The following is a 20,210-nucleotide window of genomic DNA, read 5'->3' as shown; positions in this document are numbered from 1 at the left end:
GGACATCTCCAATGGATCTCCGGCAAAACTATTGGCATCTGGTACCCAATGATTTTCCCGAAAACGTCCGACAATTGAATATTTGCTGAAGTTCCCCGAACAGGAATTTCGTAATGGAAATAAAAAATTAATAGATATGAGAGAATTGTATGAGTTACGCCAGCCAAGTCAACCAGGTTTTATTACCGCGGTTAAGTCTCCGGTTCTCTAGTAGACATTAACGATCTCGTGACTACTAATTCACCTCAGCCTCTCATGTTGGAGGATTTGGAAAAGGACTCGTTAAGGGTTACCTTGTGTATAACTTCCTAATTTTCACCAGGAAAAACATACCAAGGTTATTGCGAGATAAGCGTCAATTTTCTGCTGAGTTGGCATGGAGAGTGGTCGTAATATCTACATAAATATGAGAGTCTAGTTATAAGAAATACACTAATGTTAAAAAGGATGGAAAAAGGCAACAATTATTTAGAATAATGCTTTCTCTAGATTGAGCAAAAAATGGACTCGGATCATTATCAAAGCTCCAAATAAGGATTCGAAATCGTCGACACACTATAATGAGATTATTGGAAATGGTCATATATCTCTTACTTCACACCTCTTTTCGCTTATAGTCGACCAACATGAACCGATAATCGCGTTAACGATCGTTTCATTCACCAAGCACGCCCGGATTATAAATGACTCTGACCAAAGAATTATTGGCTCATTCGACAGCTCTCGTTCTTCAGCGCGTGCTTAGATTCACGATCACCCACTCCATCGGTTGAAGTGCCAAGAAACTAAAGCATCTACTGACCAAATGATTGACGACAGGGAGCTTCGTGGGTCAGCTAGGTGGATTGAGCTTGCAGCACTCGAGATGATTGGATATGTTGCTCCAGGTTGCCTCTACGTTATGTACATATGTTCTCAATGAGTTTCTGTAAGAATGACAATTGTTTTCTTTATCAGTCTGATCTCTTGAGACTAGAAATTATTTGCTTTACTTTATTCAACCTTGGAATGACATTGGCGTAATACTGGCTGCCTTATTTTTAAACGAATCAGTTTTGGTCCAGGCTTGAACCGACGCTTTTCAACCCACTTTGAGCCAACACTGGCCCGACACTTAGGAATAAGGCTTGCTCTTATGGTATTGCTTCCAAATTCACTAGCCAAAATTCCAACCAACACTCGCCAGTGCTGGCGAAACCGCCATTCCAGTTTCTTCCATTCCAATCCTTGCAGGGACGAATCAATATCAATTCGGCAGACGAAATTGATTGAGCGGTAGCGACGGTATCACTAGAACGCTTCGACAAGAAAAAACAACTTCATAACTACGTTCATCGTTGGTATCATTACATCATATTTCGGTTTTCATTATACAATCTTGGCATAACATTGACGTAATACTGGCTGCTTAAGCTTTAAACGCGCAAGTTGTCCAGGATTGGGCCGACGCTTTCCAACCGACTTTGGTCCAACACTAGCGCGACACTCGTAAATTAGCTCTACATTTATGTTATCACTTTCAAATCCACTAGCCAAGGTGCCAAATTCGGACGAACACTTGCTAGTATTGGCGAAACCTCCGTTCCAGTTTCTTCGATTTCAATCCTTTCAGGAACGACTCAATATCAATTCGGCAGATAAAATTGATTGAACGATAAAGACGCCATCACTAGCACATATCGACAAGAAGAAACAGCTTCATAACTCCGTTCATCGTTGGCGTCATTACGAAGTCGATACAATCGCCAGTACTTCTTCTGGGACCCGGCTGCCGAGGTTATTTTCGCTTTATTTGCTGTTCGTCTTGAAGTAACGCTCATGTTCAGTCGTACACGTCGACTGAATATGTATGTTTAAGTTACTATGTCCCAGGCGTTTCTAAGGGTGGAGGAAGATGTGAAAGCAATCTTCAGGTAACAACCCTAAGGTACCTTGTACTCCTGCACTTCGAATTTTTCCGCGCTAAGTATCTTCTGGTCCTTTTGCCGAGATCATAGGTGACTTTTCATGATATACGACCTACAAAGTAATAACGTAAGCCCCGTATCCGCTTTGGTCCCATCAAGCGATCTTTCGGTTAAGAGTCTTCTGCCCTGGAAACCGAAACTCCGCTATGAAATGTTTTTTTATCAGAAAATAATGATGTCTTCTGTGCAATACAATATTCTGATGTATAAAAATCTCCAGAAGATTTTTCCAAAAAAACTCTTTCCAGATTGTTAATATTTTTTGCATTATTCTTAATTTTTTCAAGCGTTTTAATAAAACACCTTCAGCAATTTTTAGGAACTCCTGCCCGCCAATATACAATCACAAGAAAAGCAAATATGTTCACAAAAAGACTCCAATATATTCAATAATGTTCATTCTACGCCTCATAATTTTATCTCCCAGAGGATTGAATAACCAATCCGTAACACTGTTAATGATCGTTTCAGTTACCTAGTACTCCCCATGATAAACATCTCGGAACAAAGAATTATCGGGTTAATCGATACCTACCGTTCTTCACATGCTTAGCTCGTCGATCACATGTTTCTTCCCCTCCCATATTCGGGAAGGGGGAACATCCCCGGATGTTTCAGGGGATTGGTAGTAGAAAGATCAGTGGTTAGTGAACTGGAAGCACTTGAGGCGATAAGATGTATTGATCGAACTTGAATCTAAAGTTACCTTCTACGAGCGGCTGTAATCGTCCATTGTTTTGAAGATGTTATTAACGAGTCGATGTCATAATCATAATTTTTCTTGGACCTCGGTGACGAGTATTCGCAGCTCGTTTGTCGCTGACTTTATGATCTAAAACGCTCATGTTTGATCGTAGCCATAGAGTGAATGTGTTACGATCACCGTTATCAAGGTGCTTTTATGGGGAAAGAAAATGTGAAAGGAATTTGAGTGGGACAGACGGATTCCTGCCTTGTGCATTGGCTGGGTGTTTCCTGACATTCTTGAACCACTTCCTTCATTATGTGTTGACTTTTTCATTCTATTTTCACTCGTTTTGTTTTCTGCCCTTTGTAAAATACTTAAGGAGCGTTTGATGTTGGAAAACATGCATATTCGGCGAACATTGAATTGGTTTCGGTTTAGAAACGGAATTAGTTCTCAATTTCCTCTCTTAGATGCATTTTCTGAGGTACCCTATTGCTTTATGGATAGCATCTTTTGTCAACTCCGTGTATAGGGGTGAAATATGCAAAGATGATCAATTTGATGGTGAATGCGATGACTCCTAGTAATGCAATTAATTCGGTTGAAAATACTAAGGCGTATTCCAATTCAGATTCAATATTGTAGAGGTGCCTGAAAGAGTTTTACCTTCACGACTGCAGTGAATATTAAATTTGCTTTGATGACAGATGCATCAGCAAATTATCTCGCAATTCACCCTCTCTATCATCGATGTCAGTGAGAATGGATTATATTCTCTTAATTTCCTGTCTCAGATGTATTTGCAGAGGTGCCCCATTATTCTGGTCAGAATATATTTGGTTAGCTCCGTGTATGAAGACGATTGTAATATATATGCTCAATTTAATGGTGAATGTGGTCCCCCATTAGCCCAATTGGTAAGAACATCACTCCGGTGATGTACACCTTACGTATTCTCAGGCGTATTGCAACTCAGATTTAGTGTTGTAGAAGTGTTTGAAAGAGTCTTGCCTTCACGACTAACGTGAACATTCAATTGGCCTTGATAACAGATGCATTGGAACATTATGTCGCAATTCACCCTGTCTATCATCGATCTCAGTGAGAATGGATCTTATTCTCTTAATTTCCTCAGATTCATTTGCAGAGGTGCCCCATTGTTCTGTTGAGAACATATTTAGTCAGCTCCGTGTATAAAGGCGATTAAAATATATAAGGATGATGAATTTGACGTTGAATCACTTCCAGTAGCTACATTAGTAACAACATCAGCTTCCAAAGTGGGAATTGAATAGGCTGATAATGGGAACAAGCTTGTACGAGCCTTGGTTTGGCGAGGCTCAGTGACACAAGCCTGGAGCAGGCTTGATCTTAGCCTTCGCTTCAGCCTGAAATGAGGGTGATAGATGGGGCTTTTGGGGAGCCTTAATTCAGGCTTAGTTCAGGCTTGGAGTATTGATGCTGAATACGGAAAAACTCACTCAAGGCTCAACCAAGGTTACTTTCCAACCAATTGTTACCTTCCTCGTCAATAATTTCATATTTATCAACGAAGAAAAGTCTCTCTATCTAGTCACTAGGCATTACCGTGACCTCCCGTCAAACCAATTGAGCTAGGTCTGGACAAGGCTTGCCGCAGCCCTTGGCCAGAGAGGTTTCCCAAATTTCGTTAAAAAAATGAATTAATTAGTTTTTGATCCATTGATATATTGGAATACAAAAAAAACAGTTGTTAATGGTTGAAGCAGAAAAACAAATACATTACACGCCCAGTACTTCATATACCAAAATGAAATTCTACATTTCAACAATTGTCTGAATGGCCAAGTGGATAAGGTATCGGACTAGAGATCAGAAACACTTAGGATCGAACTCCGGCGGGTGCAACTTTTTTCTTTTCATTCCTATTGATACTGGACATTATGGGATAATCAGCAATCGTTAAATAATACTAATAAACATAAATAATGAGATAATATTTTGAAAAACAATTATATTTGGTATTTCGAAGCTTGAATGAACCCTTCTTCCCAGGCCGCGTTAAAGCCTCGTCACCCAGCCTGAGAACGTGGTTATCATTTCAGGGCTCAATGAGGTCTGATCCAAGCTTGGATGCCAGCCCTCACCAGCATTTATGAGCCTTGGTTCAAGGCTTGACCAGTCCTGTTTTCTTCGTCAATTCCTACCTGCCTTGTCAATTCAAGTGTTATATGAAGGTGGCAACTGAGATATATGCTTTAAGAGGTATCTGACAAAATCCATTCTTACGAATACTACAGACAAATTTTGAGACATAAAATTCCTTTTCTCTCTTTTCAGCCACACCACTGTTTGAAGTTTGACCATAAATTATAGGAAAAGTTTCCTCTGCGACTCTTCCTTTATTTTCATCCAAGAGGTTTCAGGGTTTTAATATTTAGGTGGAAGAAGAAAGTTTTCTTGTGAAAATCTGATCATAGGATAATTGAATTTTTTCGAGCACTGGACAGAATATTGGAGAAAAATTGCAGGGACTAAGAGGAACTCAATTGAATTTCACAACATCACTTTCTTTGCATGATTTTTCTCGCATCCTTGCCATTAAAATTTTCGATTCTTTTAGGAATTAAGCACTGCAAAATATTGACTAATTATTCACTTCCTATAACTCGTCTGACGAGTTTCCAAAAATTTCTAATCATTCTTTCTAATTGATGTCTGTACATCTTCAATACCCAACATTATTCAATTTCATAACTCGCATAGTACCATCTCCCGGCAAGGAGTATTTCATCTTCGTAATCGGCTTATTGGGGACGAATGTGATAAAAATAGGATGAAAGTAGATGCTAGTCTCCTCCCTCAAAGCAGCTGAAATATCTCAAGCCAGTATCCAATCGATACCAGAGGTAACTTCGTAACGAGTTTTTTTTCCGCAGTGGATGCTTCAAGTTGTTATGAATTTTTTTTTATGTTAATGAATTTTCAGTTTCTTTTTCATCAACTCATCTTGAGGGAGTGATTGCTCCGTTTATTGACCATGCATCAATGAATACCGATTTATTATATGAAAGTGAAAATGAGGATAACAAATATTTGTCGACATATATTCGATCTTTTTGGTGAAGAGAAATCTACTGTCTGAGTAAAAACGATAACTTTCAAGTCCCGAATAGTTTGTCTCTCGCATCAATTAATCGCAGACTATTTTTTGCATCTAAATGTCCTGGAAACTGATGAAAATTTCGTTTTTCTTTCATTGCAGAGGCTCATCGAGCATTGGAGCTCCTGGAGGATTACCGTGCCAAGCTTACAAGGCCTCAGGATAAGCAGTTACGACTCGCCATCGAGCGTGTAATTAGAATCTTCAAGAGCAGGCTCTTCCAGGCTCTCTTAGGTGAGTAACTGAGACCGTGATTCGCGTTAGTTCTCATGTACCTCAATTTTCCGGAGTAGTTTTTGGTTACTTGTCAAGGTTGTTGAAGAGATTAACAGACAACGGTAGAGGACAACAGGTGAACATAGAGTTAGTTTGCCTTGTGTTTTAACTTGATAACAGAGTATGAACTGAGGAACACGATCTCCAAGATTATGCGCTCTCAACGTGCATGAAGTGCGTATGGATATTCTGTGTGGTAGTGGAGATTAGGTTGACGTCTCCGGTGCTTCGTGATTATCGCATTTTCGAAATTGGATTATGGTTGTTGAGGGCGATCGCCATTTCGAGAATTGATGGTTAATATGAGAGAGGAGAAGGATCATTATGTTCTACATTAGAAGTCCTCTCATTGAAGAGAAAACTGTTTCAGCTATATAATAAGAAATTATATTAGATAGTACTATAGAATAGTCGGAATATTTAGATTCCTGATTCTCAGAAAAAGATCGGAGAACATTTAGGTTGATAACATTCTTTGGAAACGCTCACTTCCAAGGATTTTCATTAGTCCATATTGAAACCATTCCTTTGCTCATCTCGCAAAACCCTAGAATCAACGAGTTGCATCTGCGTATCTCTTCCTCCATAATGAAAATCCACCGAACTGCAGGTGTCAGAGCTTCTCTGTGAATTCACCTCGTTCATTGTGGTGTTCTCTATAAGACAGAGAAGATTTTCCACAAGTTTCACTCCATCATTTACATTGTCGTAGAGATGATTATTACATCGCCTGTGCTTTGTGATTAACGGAATATCTTTCTTAAATCGACTCACCTGAGCAAACAGAGTCAAATTAGATTTCTGATTCTCATAAAAAGATCAGACAGCCTTCAGATTGACAACTTCCTTTGAAAACGCTCACTTCTAAGAATTCTCATAAGTCCATATTGAAACCATTCCTTTGCTCATCTCCAGCCACTCCAGAATCAACAACAAATTGCGTCTGTGTATCTTTCTCTCTATAATGAGAACCCACCGAGCTGAATATGTCGAAGCTCCTGTGGAAATTCACATCGCCACTCATTGTGGTGTTATATATGAGACAAAAAAATTTTCACAAGACTTACTTTATCGTTGAGATGAAAAGTCCCCTTGTCACTGTCTCGCCGGAGCTATGGACGCTCATCATCCTATGAGCATATTTCTGGAAGATATGAAAAAATTCTGAACGCGGTTCTTTGTGGGGAATGTGAGTTGCTAATGAGGCATCGATGACAATCTTCTTGGTGAGAGAAAAAAACCAGAGAAGGAATTCTCATTTCAAAGACAACATTCACAAAAAATGCAAAATAAATGACTAAAAAGTGATTTACCTTTTGAATAATATTATCTCAATTTGAATTTCTATCAAGAGACGAAACGTAATATTACTCTCTAGTATTATGAATGTTCAAGTATCACTCTCCTTTGTAATATCTCCACTTCACCGGCTGCAATTTCAACTTTTGATGCAAATCAGCAATAGAGTCCAACATTTTGCAAGAAAGACTCTCCATTTTATCATATGCAAAAGTCTAACTCGCGCATGCAGTAGTTAAGTCATCGTTAAATTCAGTAAAAGTGAAGTCACTATACGTATCAACGCGCTTTTCTTCAGCACTCGAGGCTAATACTCTATCCCCGCAAATGACATTGGTTAATGGTGAAATTTTTTAAGCTCTCCTACGTGCTACTCAAGTACAGCCCAGTGCCAGCGTACGTGCACTTTTGTTCTCGCGGTTGGAACAAAGCAATGAATTACTGGTGACCCATTGTATTGTCGTAGTCCCACTATTATTTCGACTGAGGTAGCTCCCGCTCGCGCTCTGCTGTAGGTTCGGTGCGTGATCAAAGGATTTTTTTTTTTCGACTCGCAGGAAAAGTCAACGTGAGAGCATTGGAAGGTTGGTTTTTTAGCTGTTTCTGGGGATACTTGCAGTAACAAATTCTGCGTTTTATATTCAATTTGGAATAATTCGGATAATTAATTGAATTGAATCTGTAATTCCTTACGATCGATTTTACGCGGGTAAAGGCCGATAGGCTGATATCTAGATTACTTCAGATCGTACGACATTTTTGACCCGATGTTACTGAAATGCGATTAGCTGCGAAGACCTCTCAAATTCTTGAAGAAGCATACCAAAGGTGCCATGAAAATTCAAGCTAGCGGGAACATATAAACATAATTGAACTCTGAAAGCAGAGGATGATTGCAAATCGTTTAGTAGTCAATGGTACCCAACACCAAAGGCCCATTCATTAAATTCGAGTATACGTAATCTATAATTTTTTCGTATTTTCTTTTTTGGGACTCTTCACCAATCATGTCCTTGTCATGGGTCCGGCCAAAAGTTGGTGAGCATTGAATTTTTCACCAACAAGTTGATATCTTCACAATGAAGATGTACTTACACGAAATGTAAATTTTATTTTTGTAAGAAGGTACGATGGAGTTACTGAATAATAAGAAAGGACCACAGGAATAATGCACTCAAGAACCCACGACTTTTACTTTTTTACACCAAAGTAGTACCTTTCAAGATATCCGAATTCTAAGGTTATACCAATCACCAACAAACTATTTTAAAGGTGGTGTTGAATACTAGATGTGAAATGAATGAATTTTGCCCGCTAACTATATTTACCTAGGATGTCAACAGTTTTTTTGTTTGGTGACTACTGAATTTTCGTCTTAGGTAGTTAGTTCTCTAAAACCATTTTTTATTTTGCAATTTTTGAGGAATTAAGATTGTTAACCAAACAAAGGACCATGCTATAATTTTCTTCTTTTGTGATATTTCTTGTAGAGTTATGTCCGAAGAAGGCCAATGGGAAATTACGTGAGCTCTTAACAAAAGCATATACCCCTCCTCTGGGTTAACGTCGGGGCAAAGAGGGACATCCCTGTAGCTTAGTAACATCGAATCTGGTCACTGGTCCATTGCAAATTGACAATACAATGGTGCCAGTCAAAGTTGACAATTTAACGATTATTTCCCTCGACTAATTGTCCCGCACCCTATGTAATCTGCTCAATCGCAACACAAGCATCCACCCCTCGCCACATTCATATCCCGAACCCCAGTGAATTATCCGAGCCACAGCCGTTTAATTCAAGTTTTATTAAGGGTCTCCACGCACTGTAGATTTCGGTCCGGAGTTTGAGAGAGGTTACAGTAGTTTTCAAGAGGATGCCATGCTTTGCGGCAGTTTGGAGTTACATGTCACAATATGGAGCGATACTACTACGCTCTTCTCCTTCGTTTACACTGCAATTCAGGTACATCACCCGGTTCCATTACAACTTGGTGACTTGTCATTCCACATCGGATGATGCAGCTGTTGACCAATGGTGGTTGTAAACACACAACATTGGAATAGTCGGGAAAGTGGAAAATGGATCACCTATTTCTAGAAGAATAAACTAATAACTGAAAAATTGAATACTCGAAACCCGTAACACAAAAGTTGCAAGTTGACTGACTTGAAAAAATGAAAAATAAAAATTGAGAGCCAAAACTCTATAAATATAATTTTAAAAAGTGGATGAATATGGCTTGACGAAATATGAAATTCCCTATATCTCATTGAGTTTTCGTTCTGTTTTTTTTCCTTTTGAATTTACAACTTTTTTGTCTGGGGTGTTCGGTGTCAATTTTTAGTGTTTTTAAATTTTGTTTTAAATATCCAATACACAACTATTCTGTTGGGGGGTTTCAATCAGTTTTTTCCTTATTGCTACATTCATCCAGTTGCAGTTTTTCGTGTTTTTTTCTTTTTCATCTTTTCTAAAATCTTATACGGCCATTTTTCAATTTTCTCTGTTAGTAACATTTCTGTTTCTTTTACGTTCAACTTCTCTATCGTTCTGAATTCTATTCTATGACTAATTAGTCATAAAAAAGGACGAATGGTTCGAAGAATGATCCTTTTCGTTCGATTACTTCCAAGATGATTATTCTTAATTTAAATCGTCCCCGCAGATTCATGTGAAAGAAATTCCAGTGCTACTAGTGTATTTTCGTTTTTGATGGCTAAGGAATTCAGTCTTAATTTGTTCTATTCGCACAAATTATTTTTTTTCATGCATATTTTTAGAAAACCAAAGTAATTAATTCAAAAAACGGAAAAAACATGCCTCACCAAAAATTGATTGTTCTACTTTTTTTTCATTGAATTACTTCTGGACACAGGAATTGACGTACAGTAAACTTCCGTGAGAATTGCACTCGTTAAAGTTGCATGTCCCCCCATATTGATTTTTTGGCGCTCGGCCGCTTCCCCCACTCTACTACTCACGGGCCCCGGAGTAAACTCTCTAACGATATCTCCGAGGAGGTATTGTCTCGCAATTTCAGGAAAGCCGAAAAATAAAATACTCTAAATATAAATTTTCGATCATGAAATTCAATTCCCTCTAGACTGTCATGGAGAGTGGTTCTAGTTTTGTTGGGATCAGGTAAATTAGATGATTGAATCAGAATAAACAAAATAACAGCAAGATTGCCGATGAAAAAGTTAGAAAAAGAGAATTAAGCTGCATTTTCGACTAAAACTAGGAGGTGAGAACCACTTTGATAAAGAAAACAGTTTCTTGATAAAATAAATCAGTTGATTATAAATAAAAAGTTGATTAAATGTGTAACGAAATGTTACCGTGATGATTAAAATTATTCAATAAAGCGTTAAATTCAATAAAACGAAAATTAAATCCTTAGTATTTTTATTTTATGGCTCCAGTGAGAAGGGGGGGGGGGACAGAAATACCGTCGCCTTCTGCGAATTCACTTCCCTATTCCCCCATGAGTGCGACTATAACGGGAGTGTACAGTACTGCTTTAGCTTGGATCAAATGCCTATACCGCTCCCTCTCGGCTGTCCTCGGGGGGTAAAAAAACATTCAGATCAAATATCCTAGACGAAATTACATTTAAATGATGGAAATTCCCTTTCCAAAGAATCTTGTTCAAACGATCCCTTAGTCGCAGTTATTAAGAAAAATAAATGCCCACATTAGTTTTTTCTCATCAGTAAAGAAAAATCCAATTTCCATCCTTTGAAATCCACATCAATAAAGACGTAAAATATTCGCTGCTAGATTTTCCTCAATCACTGGACGAGTTCCGGTTCAAATTTACGAATAGTCAACGAACTCCGGTTTAACTCAAAACCGAGTTTTTTCGAAATGCTGTTCGGAAGCGAGATTAATTAAATTTTTGTTTACATTCCGTGTTTTCGATGGACTAGAAGGTCTGTACGATCACAAAAATCACAGGTGACGAATTTATTTAGAATCCGATTGAATATATGTCGCGTGGAAGGAATGAAGAATAATTCGGTTCAGCTTCACCAGACGATTATTTATATGTGCCTCTCGGCAATGTAGCATTCAGAAAATATTTCACGAAGCATTAACTATGCGCCCTCATCCTGGCACAATTCGTAGTGTATAACCGACGAATACACACACACCTCTGGGGCATGGCTAGAATGCCTTGAATTTTCCTTGTCAGCTAACGATCTTTGCTGTTTAAATTAGAACAACTCTGCATATGATTATATTTCGTTATAATGGTGCATTACATTCTATGTGAGTGTTGGTATCTGCATTGTCATCAACTTTTTAATTGTAAACATTAGTTTGACATGTTTTGAACTTCTTTGAAGAACATGAAGAAGGAGTATGCTGATTTGAGAATCTGGAAAGCGAATAGGACTTTACTGGAAATCATTTCGGTGGCTCCTAAAGGAAACTACGCAACTCAGAACACATTTTAAAACTCAAGTATCTCAAGAATATTGACTGAAACTTTATATCTCAGAGGAGATTATAGAAACCAAGTATCCCAGAGAAAATTCAAAAATACTTAACTCAGTAACTCTGATTAAATATCCTCTAATTCGCTCGATACCTTTATCATTTTCATTTTAATTGTTCGGACAAAGTTTCTACAGATATTTTCATATAATTCTTTGTTTGGGGAATATTTCATACTGGTCGTCACTCGTTAGAAAATCAAACCTCTTATGGCTCTGCGAATATTCAATCAATTTAGTAATTGATAAATTGCTGTCATCCCATTTCTTTTAACATTAATTTTCCATGTAGTTGGGTAATGAAGGGGTAGGTGAATCATTTTGAAACTACTTATTCATTTTATTTAATTGGTTCTTTGTCACTCTATGCATTAATATCTGCGAAAAATTTTCCAGTTATCGATATTAGTTTTTCGGCATTAGCGTTCTGTATCAGTGGGTAACTAGGCATCAGCTAATCCTGATCCCTAACAGATTGATAGGCTTGATTCATAGAAACCATGAATGATTTCCTCAAGCAACAAGAAAAACTGCAACAATTTAGGAGCAAATGATTGGCAGTTTAAATTTCATTCATAGTTTTGACGAAACTAAACGAAGATTAATCAGAACTTCTGAATAACGTGTTTTTGAATTTTCACTGAGATACGTGGTTTTGGAAATGTTTTCTGAATTACGTAATTTCCTGTAGGAGCCATCGCAAATTTGGTACTTGCTAGAGATAGAGCTTGAACTAGCCCTCAATATGATTTCATTAGCTAATAAAAGTTACTTTAATAAGATTAAACGGTAACGCGCATGATCCCCTACATTAAATGCTCAATTTAACTTGAAATTCATTCATAAATCACTCACCGAAATGAAAGTTTCAACAGATAAACTGAAAAGACCTCCAATTAGTAAAATCACGGGCTTCTGGGATCGACTCATTATGATATCCATTGAACGCCGGAATCTTTCATCACATGATGTCCAATCACACGTGTAAATAGCATCGGCCAGGTCACTGAACTGCACATAAAAAACTAGAATTATTAGGACATATTTTCAATTGGATATCTTGTTATAGTCGATACATTGAAACTTGCTTTTAGCGATACTTCGTTTCCCCGCCAACAGTACAAAAATATTTGTATAAGCATGCAGGCTAGATACTGCGCGAGGGAGAAAAACTGAAAGCTCTTTGGAGGCAGCTGAAATATTAATGAAATTCCAATAATAACATATTTGTTCTGCTGCAAAGTATATGTTATTGGGATAAGTATGATGTGATATGTGGCGGAAGGTATACTGACTCGTGCAGCACTTTGGAGAAATGGCAGATCCATTAATTATGGTGGAGTTAACGAGATATGCAAATACATTTGTGGATTAGCCTGGAAATGACAGATATTTATGCTCTTGTCATTCGCGGAGACATTGTTATTTCTGGACGTATTAAATTGGATTTATTCTGAGTTTGATTATTATTGCTTGATAGAGGTTAATTCCTGAATTAATTGGCTACTCACTATTGTCAATGCGAAAAGACTGGCGCAAACGATCAAACAGCTTGCGATGAATTGGACTAGAATACCAGCTTGGAAAATGTCCTTTATTTCATTTGCAAATCTGAAATCAATATTTACGTGTTTATTGAGCAAAACATACACCTCAAAGTGTTGAATATTACAGCCAAAAATTACAGCCATTCTCTAAAAAATCACGGATTCACAGTAGACACGGTCATAACCAGCATCAAAAGAATGCTTGTTAACTATGCTGCTGCAACGCATGATCATCCTCATCCCAAATATTTACCTCTCTATGGCGAGGGCGAATTCCACGCAAGTGGATACTCTCGCTTTCATGTCCTCTTGGGAAATTTGAGGGATGATAACAGGGGGTATCTCCAATCTGCTGTTGTTGTTAGATGATTTCTGGACCAAACGCTTCTTCATTCTCGTACCCATCTCCGATTGTTTCTCAGTCTCCTGCGCAACGTTTTCCAATTCCATGAGCTTCTTTCCAGCTACAGTTCGAGGTGTTTCCTCGCCCGGACAAATGAAGATATCCTCGAAGATCGTACCGTAGTCTTCTATCAGAACATCTAGGTGTCCAGACATCATTTTCAGAAGTCCACAGATGACAGTGTCCGTCATTGTGTTGAACATGGTGTTGTAGGTTATTGCGATTGTCTGATAGGCGTAGACTAGCTCAAATGTTGGGGATCTGGATATGTCTAGTGGACACCACATGTTGTAAGCTAACTCATTTTCCTGGAAAGAGAACAGGCACTGCATAAGTAGTTGACATTGTGGAAGTGGATGACTTTTATTTTAGAAAAGACAGTACTATTACAGTAGCTTGGTCAACTGTCTTGATGATTGTAGCCAGAACATGCATTCTGAATAAGTTAAGGAATCCGATGAATCATCGGATGATTATGAGGGAAGTCTCATTTGAAATAAAATAGAGGGGAGCGGAGGAACCCTCAACGGGAAATAATCAGGCCATCATCAGGTTTTCCTAGTCATTAAACGTTATGAAAAATATCAATTTTGATAGGTTATTCTAGATGAACCAGTTCGAATCAATGAAAGGAAGTCTTTTGATTTTCTGAGTCGCATAGGCATGGCCTATCGTGAAATAATCCTAAAAAAGGTCAAGTCAAGTCGCCGATTTGATTGAAGTTAGAGATGTGCGTACTGCATCGATACTTCGTGATATCTATATTTTGAGCTTCGATTTCCGATATTTTATATCGACTGTGACCCTTCAATATTTAATTAATATTATTTCCTAAAAGGGGGATTTAGGGCAATTAAATAATGAGGACAAATGAGGGATAAAATTAACTAAATATCTATATTTCTAGTAATTTACAGATTAGATCGTCGTAAGACGTTTGAAATGCCTTTTACTTGGATCTAGGGTTATGGGTAAGGCCAGGCAACTTTTGTACACGTAAAAAGGGGAGTGACTCTAATGCAGAAAAAGGGGAGAAGCTAGTCGTGTCGAGGGAATGCAACTAAATATAAGAATAATAACTGAATGGGGAAGAAACAAAAGAATGTAGGCTCACCGTTGGGGGGTATGAAGGGTAATATTGTGGGGACAAGAGGGAAAATGAGGGGGGTAACTCGTACTCACGATGGGACTTCACTCTGGCGAACACGTGGAATTCCACCGGCGCCTTGCACTCCTTCAAAATACCAGGGCGTTTTCCTGGAGAGCCTCCTTTCCACCTCGGGGTTTCCTGGGCACCAATACTAGAGCTGGGATGAGCTCGATGTATCGAAAATCCTCTTTTTATCCGCCAATACTTCCGGGCGAATTTTACTGTATTCACTATTACTACTTTCGGGGCACGTGGCGACTCACGGGGCAGCTAATGCACGAGTGACGGTCTCTTCTTTTCCTTCGCGATTCGTGGGGGTTCGTCAGGTGTCGATGTCCTTCGGGTTTTAATTCGGGAGCAATCGGGGCCAATCAGCACGGGTGAGTGGTGACGATGACCACAATCCAGGGATGTCTCGCAAGGGATTATTGCTGGTGGTGAATATTCGGGGGTCTAGTATGGGGAATTTCCAGGAGGCGATGGCTTCTCCAATTGATCGGGTGGGGCCGGAACTGATGTCTTCCTTCGGCTGGTGTCTTCGTGATGTCCAGGGGCAGGGGCAGAGGGGCGATGAGGGGAAAAGTGAGGGAAGGGGTATCCAACGGTGGCAGGATTTACCTTTTAGGGGGCAGTGTGTAGTGGGAAAAAATATGTAGAAAAATAATAAAAAATAAATGAATATGCCTCGTCACACGACATTCCCTCGTCGCGATATCGGGGGTATTGATATTTTTTGTGTGATATTGTTAGGGGAGATGGGGGTAAAAGGGACACCTTAAAGAAAAAATCACTTTACCCTAAGGTAAATCCATTGAGAAACTTTCTAAGGATCTACAACATAACGACAATAAACAACAAGACCTGTCCATGAAATTATTTCTAGAAAAGATGGTGGCAAAATGGACCACGCCAAAAATGGGCCAATCTAATTTTTTTTTGCTTCCGACTGGAAACTTTATAATTGGTCGATTTTTCGGTTCTCTAATTTTAATTGGAAATGACTCAGAATATCATGAAACGTCGAGATATGATGTTTTTAGACAATGTCTGTGTGTACGCACTCCACCTTGCCCTATCACGCCCAACATTATTTTCCAAACAGCGGGAAAAAAAGTACTCAGATCCAAATGTGGAAGGGGAACTTTCCATTTTAAAAAGCCTTCTCTTCAATACCCTCGAAGGTCATTGAAGGATATCGAATGAGTAGTTCTAGAGATATTTACCTTTGTGTATAAAACTGTACTGTAAAAGCTGTCGAGAACTATTCATCCGATTTCATATTTTTTCAAAATATTAGTCTGAATATCTCCTATCTAGTTCTTTCAAAATATATATACCCATCGACACAAGGTTTACGAGATCTTGACGTTTATCTATTTTTTTGGTCTGAAAGCTGCTTTGGCGTTTCGTTACGTAATGAGTGAATATTGTGGTCCATCTGTATCTATAACCGGACCCGCAGTATTCAGTTCAAATGGGGTACCTTTGTGACATATTGAAATATCCATATCTCGTTACTCTATGAAAATATTTCTAAAACATAAACAGCATTCTCTTTGTTATCTACTGAGGGACCTTTTTTTATTGAGAACATTTTGAAGTACGACGTCATTTTATGACGTTGATAGTGCTTAAACAGCCAGTAGTAGGCCTACTGGTGGACGAATTCACTGGGAGCGCTGCGCATCGTACTATAAAATTCATATCAATTTGAAGTAGAGCTCGACTTGAATCAAGTATCTTTCCTTTTTTAATCAAATGGATTCTGAATTACCATCAATTTACATAAAACAATTTTTTTATACACCAAAATGAGTCGAAAACTCGGCCAGAGTAGATTATAGTCTTTTTGTATGAATCGAGTAAAAAAATACTTCAATAAAGTCGCGATCTACTTGAATCGAGAAATGTTTATTTGGATATATACGGTAATGATTAAAAAGTAATATAAAATACAGGTGGCGAAAGTGGTCTTCGGCCAGTGGTAGGAAGCTTCACAAAGACCTGATAAATGATGTTGGTCCTGATAGAATTCCCAAATGAACTGATCACTGATTGACCTTCTCAATAAAACCATTGTTCTAAAAAACTCACCTCTGATTTCTTATCGAACAGGGGCCAGAATGTCCAAAAGATAGTAGCACAGATGCCCGATGACAAAAAAATGATTGAATCCCTCCTGGCAATTCTCATGGATTCATTCATAACATCGAAATGGGATGGCAACCGTGGCTTGAAAATTGGTTCATTTAGTGTATTGAATAGTTCCTCGAGTCTCCTTCGATACCACAGAATTGAATGATATTTACAGGCCATTGCGCAGTAGGAAATCATCAAGTATATTGAATGCATGAGTTTCTCCAAATCCGTTATAACCATAAGGATGTGAATAAATTGGAGGATGAAGAATGAACCAAACCAGATTGTTGGGGATATTGAGTTGTAGATGTAGTAGATGTATCTGTGAACAAGTCGGTGATTGGATATTTTCAATAGTAAGATTCTTATCAGTGAGATTGGATCAGCCTTTTACAGTGCACTCCCGTTATAGTCACATTCATGGGGTAGAGGGGAAGCGAATTCGGAGAATGTGACTATATTTTGCTATCTCCACCACGTGCTCAACCGGAGTGAAGTTTTTGAGAACTGGGAGCCATAAAATAAAAATACTAAGAACTCAATTTTGAGTTCATTGAATTTAACGCTTTATGAAATAATTTTAATTATGACGTTAACATTTCAATACACTCTTAATTAATTTTTTTTTATAATCAACCGATTGTTTTTATCAAGAAACTTTTTTTTTTATCAAAGTGGTTCTAGTCTTCTAGTTTTAGTTGTAAGATTCATCTTAATTCTTTTTTAAACTTTTTTATCGGCAATCTTGCTGCTATTTTTTTTATTCTGATTCATTATTTAATTCACCTGATCCTAACAAAGCTCTTTCCATGATGGTTTAGAAGGATCTGAATTTCATGAGCGAAAATTCATATTGAGAGTGTTTTATTTTTCGGCTTTCCTGGAATTGAGAAACAATGGCTCCTCGAAGATAACGCTGCAGTGTTTCCTCCACGGCTCCTGGATAGTAGAGTGAGGAAAGCGGCCGAGAGACCAAAAATCTACATAAGCGGAAATGCCACTGTAACGAGTGCAACTATAACGGGAGTCTACTGTACTTTCAAATGTGCAAAAACTCTCGAGACCTTTTAAAATAGAAAATTCTACCGAATGCGATGCTTCCATACGTAATCCAAAACAAAAACTAATCTTTACTTGACAATCTCCTTGAAAACCGACAATTCAGAGCACAATTTCCTCACCTGAGAGATTTATTTTTTACTCCAGCCGGCCAAATTCCCGCGTATTTCCATATGGTTAAGTTGAGTTTGAATGCATTCACGGGCTTATACTCGCTCTTGTTCATCTCTAAAAAGGGTATTTTCCCAGTGAGCTGTAGAATCCTACTGAATACGATGACGTATTGTCCAACTTCCGGACCTAGACTAAAACTTGCCTGCAGTACACAGATGTGTTATTAACGAATGGGCAGATGTCTAATTGATAGTCTTCATCGAAATAGCAAATTGCCATTACAAATTCTACTCCACGAATGTTGCATCGAGGCTATTGTTTATTCATGAGTAACAGGTTTGGCTTTCTCATGACCCTGTTCGACAGTAGGAAAACAAAAATTGGAAATAGGAAACTCTAGGGAAGGGGACATGTTAAGCAAGTAATTATGGCTCCATTCGGTTGTCGGAGGGGGTTGAGTGTTGCTATTGGATGTTGTTGGACTGTATGTCCATTTGCGATATTAATTATGGGATATGCTCATTCCGTGTTGAGGAGTATTAATGAACGGCTAGTGGATCCCACCATTGTCCCCATGCCAAAGTACACGTACACTGAGGAGTATATGGTAATTACTGGTATTGATCATTTCGATTGTTGACTTGGAGTTTTGGGAATATTTGAAGATACAAAGTTTCAGTCAATATTCATGAGATATTTGAGGTTTGAAATGTTTTCTGACTTATGTTTCCTTCAGGAGCCACTGTCGCAAGCCTAGAGTAGTAGTAAATAGATACTAAAAGAGAATAATATGGAAATGGATAATTGATTTTTCCATGCAATAAATGGATCATTTTTTCCTCTTAATTAAGAAGAAAAAAGTACTCCTTTGTTCCAAACGAGATAGTGGGGAGTAGGTCAAGCATTTAATCCTTCTTCGCAATTAAGTTTTCCTCTTCCAACGCTGGGGTAACTGGTAGATTAACAAGATCACGGTAAACGCAATTTCATTCTACCTTAATCACAAATATCTTTTGTCAAATCACCGAGAGAGTCTTACGGGTCTTTGACGCTCACAAGGTTAGCTCCGACTAACTTTCTGCCTTGCGTTATATTGGAGTTTAAATGGAAGTGTTGAGGAAGTTCACCAGGCGCCCAGGAGTGACGAGCACTGCTGGAGAAAATTTCAAAGGAAAAAATGAGGGTGAAATATTTTTTGAAACGTCAAAATTTATTCTGGTCGACTATGCCGTCTTCATATGGTACAGTTATTTTTGCTAACAAATCAGCAATGTGCTTCCGAATGGTCATTTTGCACGTCATTTTCTTCTATGGTATACAATTCATTGTTTATTTTATTTTATCTTCTTGAATTGAATGAGATTGATTTTAAAACAATTGTGTCAGATTTTCAACTTAGCTGAATGTTATGATTATCATTACTCTTATTATCCCTTTCTTGCATACAATCAATTGTGTTTTTGCGGTCGTATCACTCCCCTCACACTTTTGTTGCTTCACGGGCTGACATTCTCGTCCTAACTACATGGCATTTACTTTAGGAGCTATATTTCCCATTTACGTTTCGGTGTTTATATTTTCGTTCAATCCGTTTTTATTTTCGTTCGTTTCCTAGTTATTGAAATTGGATTTTTTATCGGCTCTGTATTCCACGGGTTTGTCGTCTACATAAGCCTCATTTAGGCCGTTATTGTCGGTTATGATTAATGTATGATGGGAAATTTGGAATTTGCAAAAATCATAATAAAAATTACATCAACAGATATAGCTATCGTACTTATCGTTCAATTTCGACAGTGTGGCATTGAAACTGTTTTAAGCTATAATTGAATTCATTTGAAGCATGATATCTCAAGATATCGCCGAAATTCCAATTTTCAAAAATACAACAATTTTGCAAATTTTTATATAAATCAATACAACGAT

General features: G+C 38.1%; 2 protein-coding genes across 10 annotated transcripts in view; one reads left to right on the top strand and one right to left on the bottom strand.

Moving 5' to 3' along the window:
* LOC107048707 (disks large 1 tumor suppressor protein) overlaps positions 1-20,210 on the top strand; it is a 616,903-nt gene that overhangs the window by 226,340 nt on the left and 370,353 nt on the right. For all 6 annotated transcript variants that reach the window (XM_015272036.1, XM_015272039.1, XM_015272037.1 and 3 more), the window contains one exon: positions 5,900-6,031. In XM_015272036.1, the coding sequence (XP_015127522.1) occupies positions 5,900-6,031 (132 nt within the window). The remainder of the gene's footprint in view (positions 1-5,899; positions 6,032-20,210) is intronic.
* Positions 11,569-18,453, bottom strand: LOC107048713 (odorant receptor Or1). Of its 4 annotated transcripts, none has more exons than XM_015272050.1 (7): positions 18,293-18,453; positions 17,067-17,433; positions 13,673-14,130; positions 13,384-13,483; positions 12,961-13,065; positions 12,728-12,883; positions 11,569-11,754 (listed from the first exon to the last, which is right to left on the bottom strand). In XM_015272050.1, exons 1-7 carry the CDS (start codon positions 18,394-18,396, stop codon positions 11,692-11,694), a joined length of 1,353 nt encoding a protein of 450 aa, XP_015127536.1. In that variant the 5' UTR covers positions 18,397-18,453; the 3' UTR covers positions 11,569-11,691. The 4 variants fall into 4 exon arrangements, with proteins under 4 accessions (XP_015127536.1, XP_028982668.1, XP_015127535.1 ...); XM_015272049.1 differs by having other exon boundaries at positions 11,601-11,771; XM_029126835.1 differs by lacking the exon at positions 12,961-13,065.

The sequence above is a fragment of the Diachasma alloeum genome, unplaced genomic scaffold (assembly GCF_001412515.2).
Source record: "Diachasma alloeum isolate Michigan unplaced genomic scaffold, Dall2.0 Dall_scaffold_00196, whole genome shotgun sequence".
NCBI classification, from domain to species: Eukaryota; Metazoa; Arthropoda; class Insecta; order Hymenoptera; family Braconidae; genus Diachasma; species Diachasma alloeum.
The sequence above is the reverse complement of the archived record's forward strand: the minus strand, read 5'-3'. Positions and strand labels throughout refer to the sequence as shown.

What these genes read in the sequence shown, in the direction of transcription:
- LOC107048713 (XM_015272049.1), bottom strand. Translation starts at nt 18,396, where the DNA reads ATGAACAAGAGCGAGTATAAGCCCGTGAATGCATTCAAACTCAACTTA. An exon ending in GTCTTTTCGCATTGACAATA is followed by an intron (nt 13,066 to 13,383) that starts GTGAGTAGCCAA and finishes TTAATATTTCAG; the next exon opens with CTGCCTCCAAAGAGCTTTCA. An exon ending in GAAACGAAGTATCGCTAAAA is followed by an intron (nt 12,884 to 12,960) that starts GCAAGTTTCAAT and finishes TTTTATGTGCAG; the next exon opens with TTCAGTGACCTGGCCGATGC.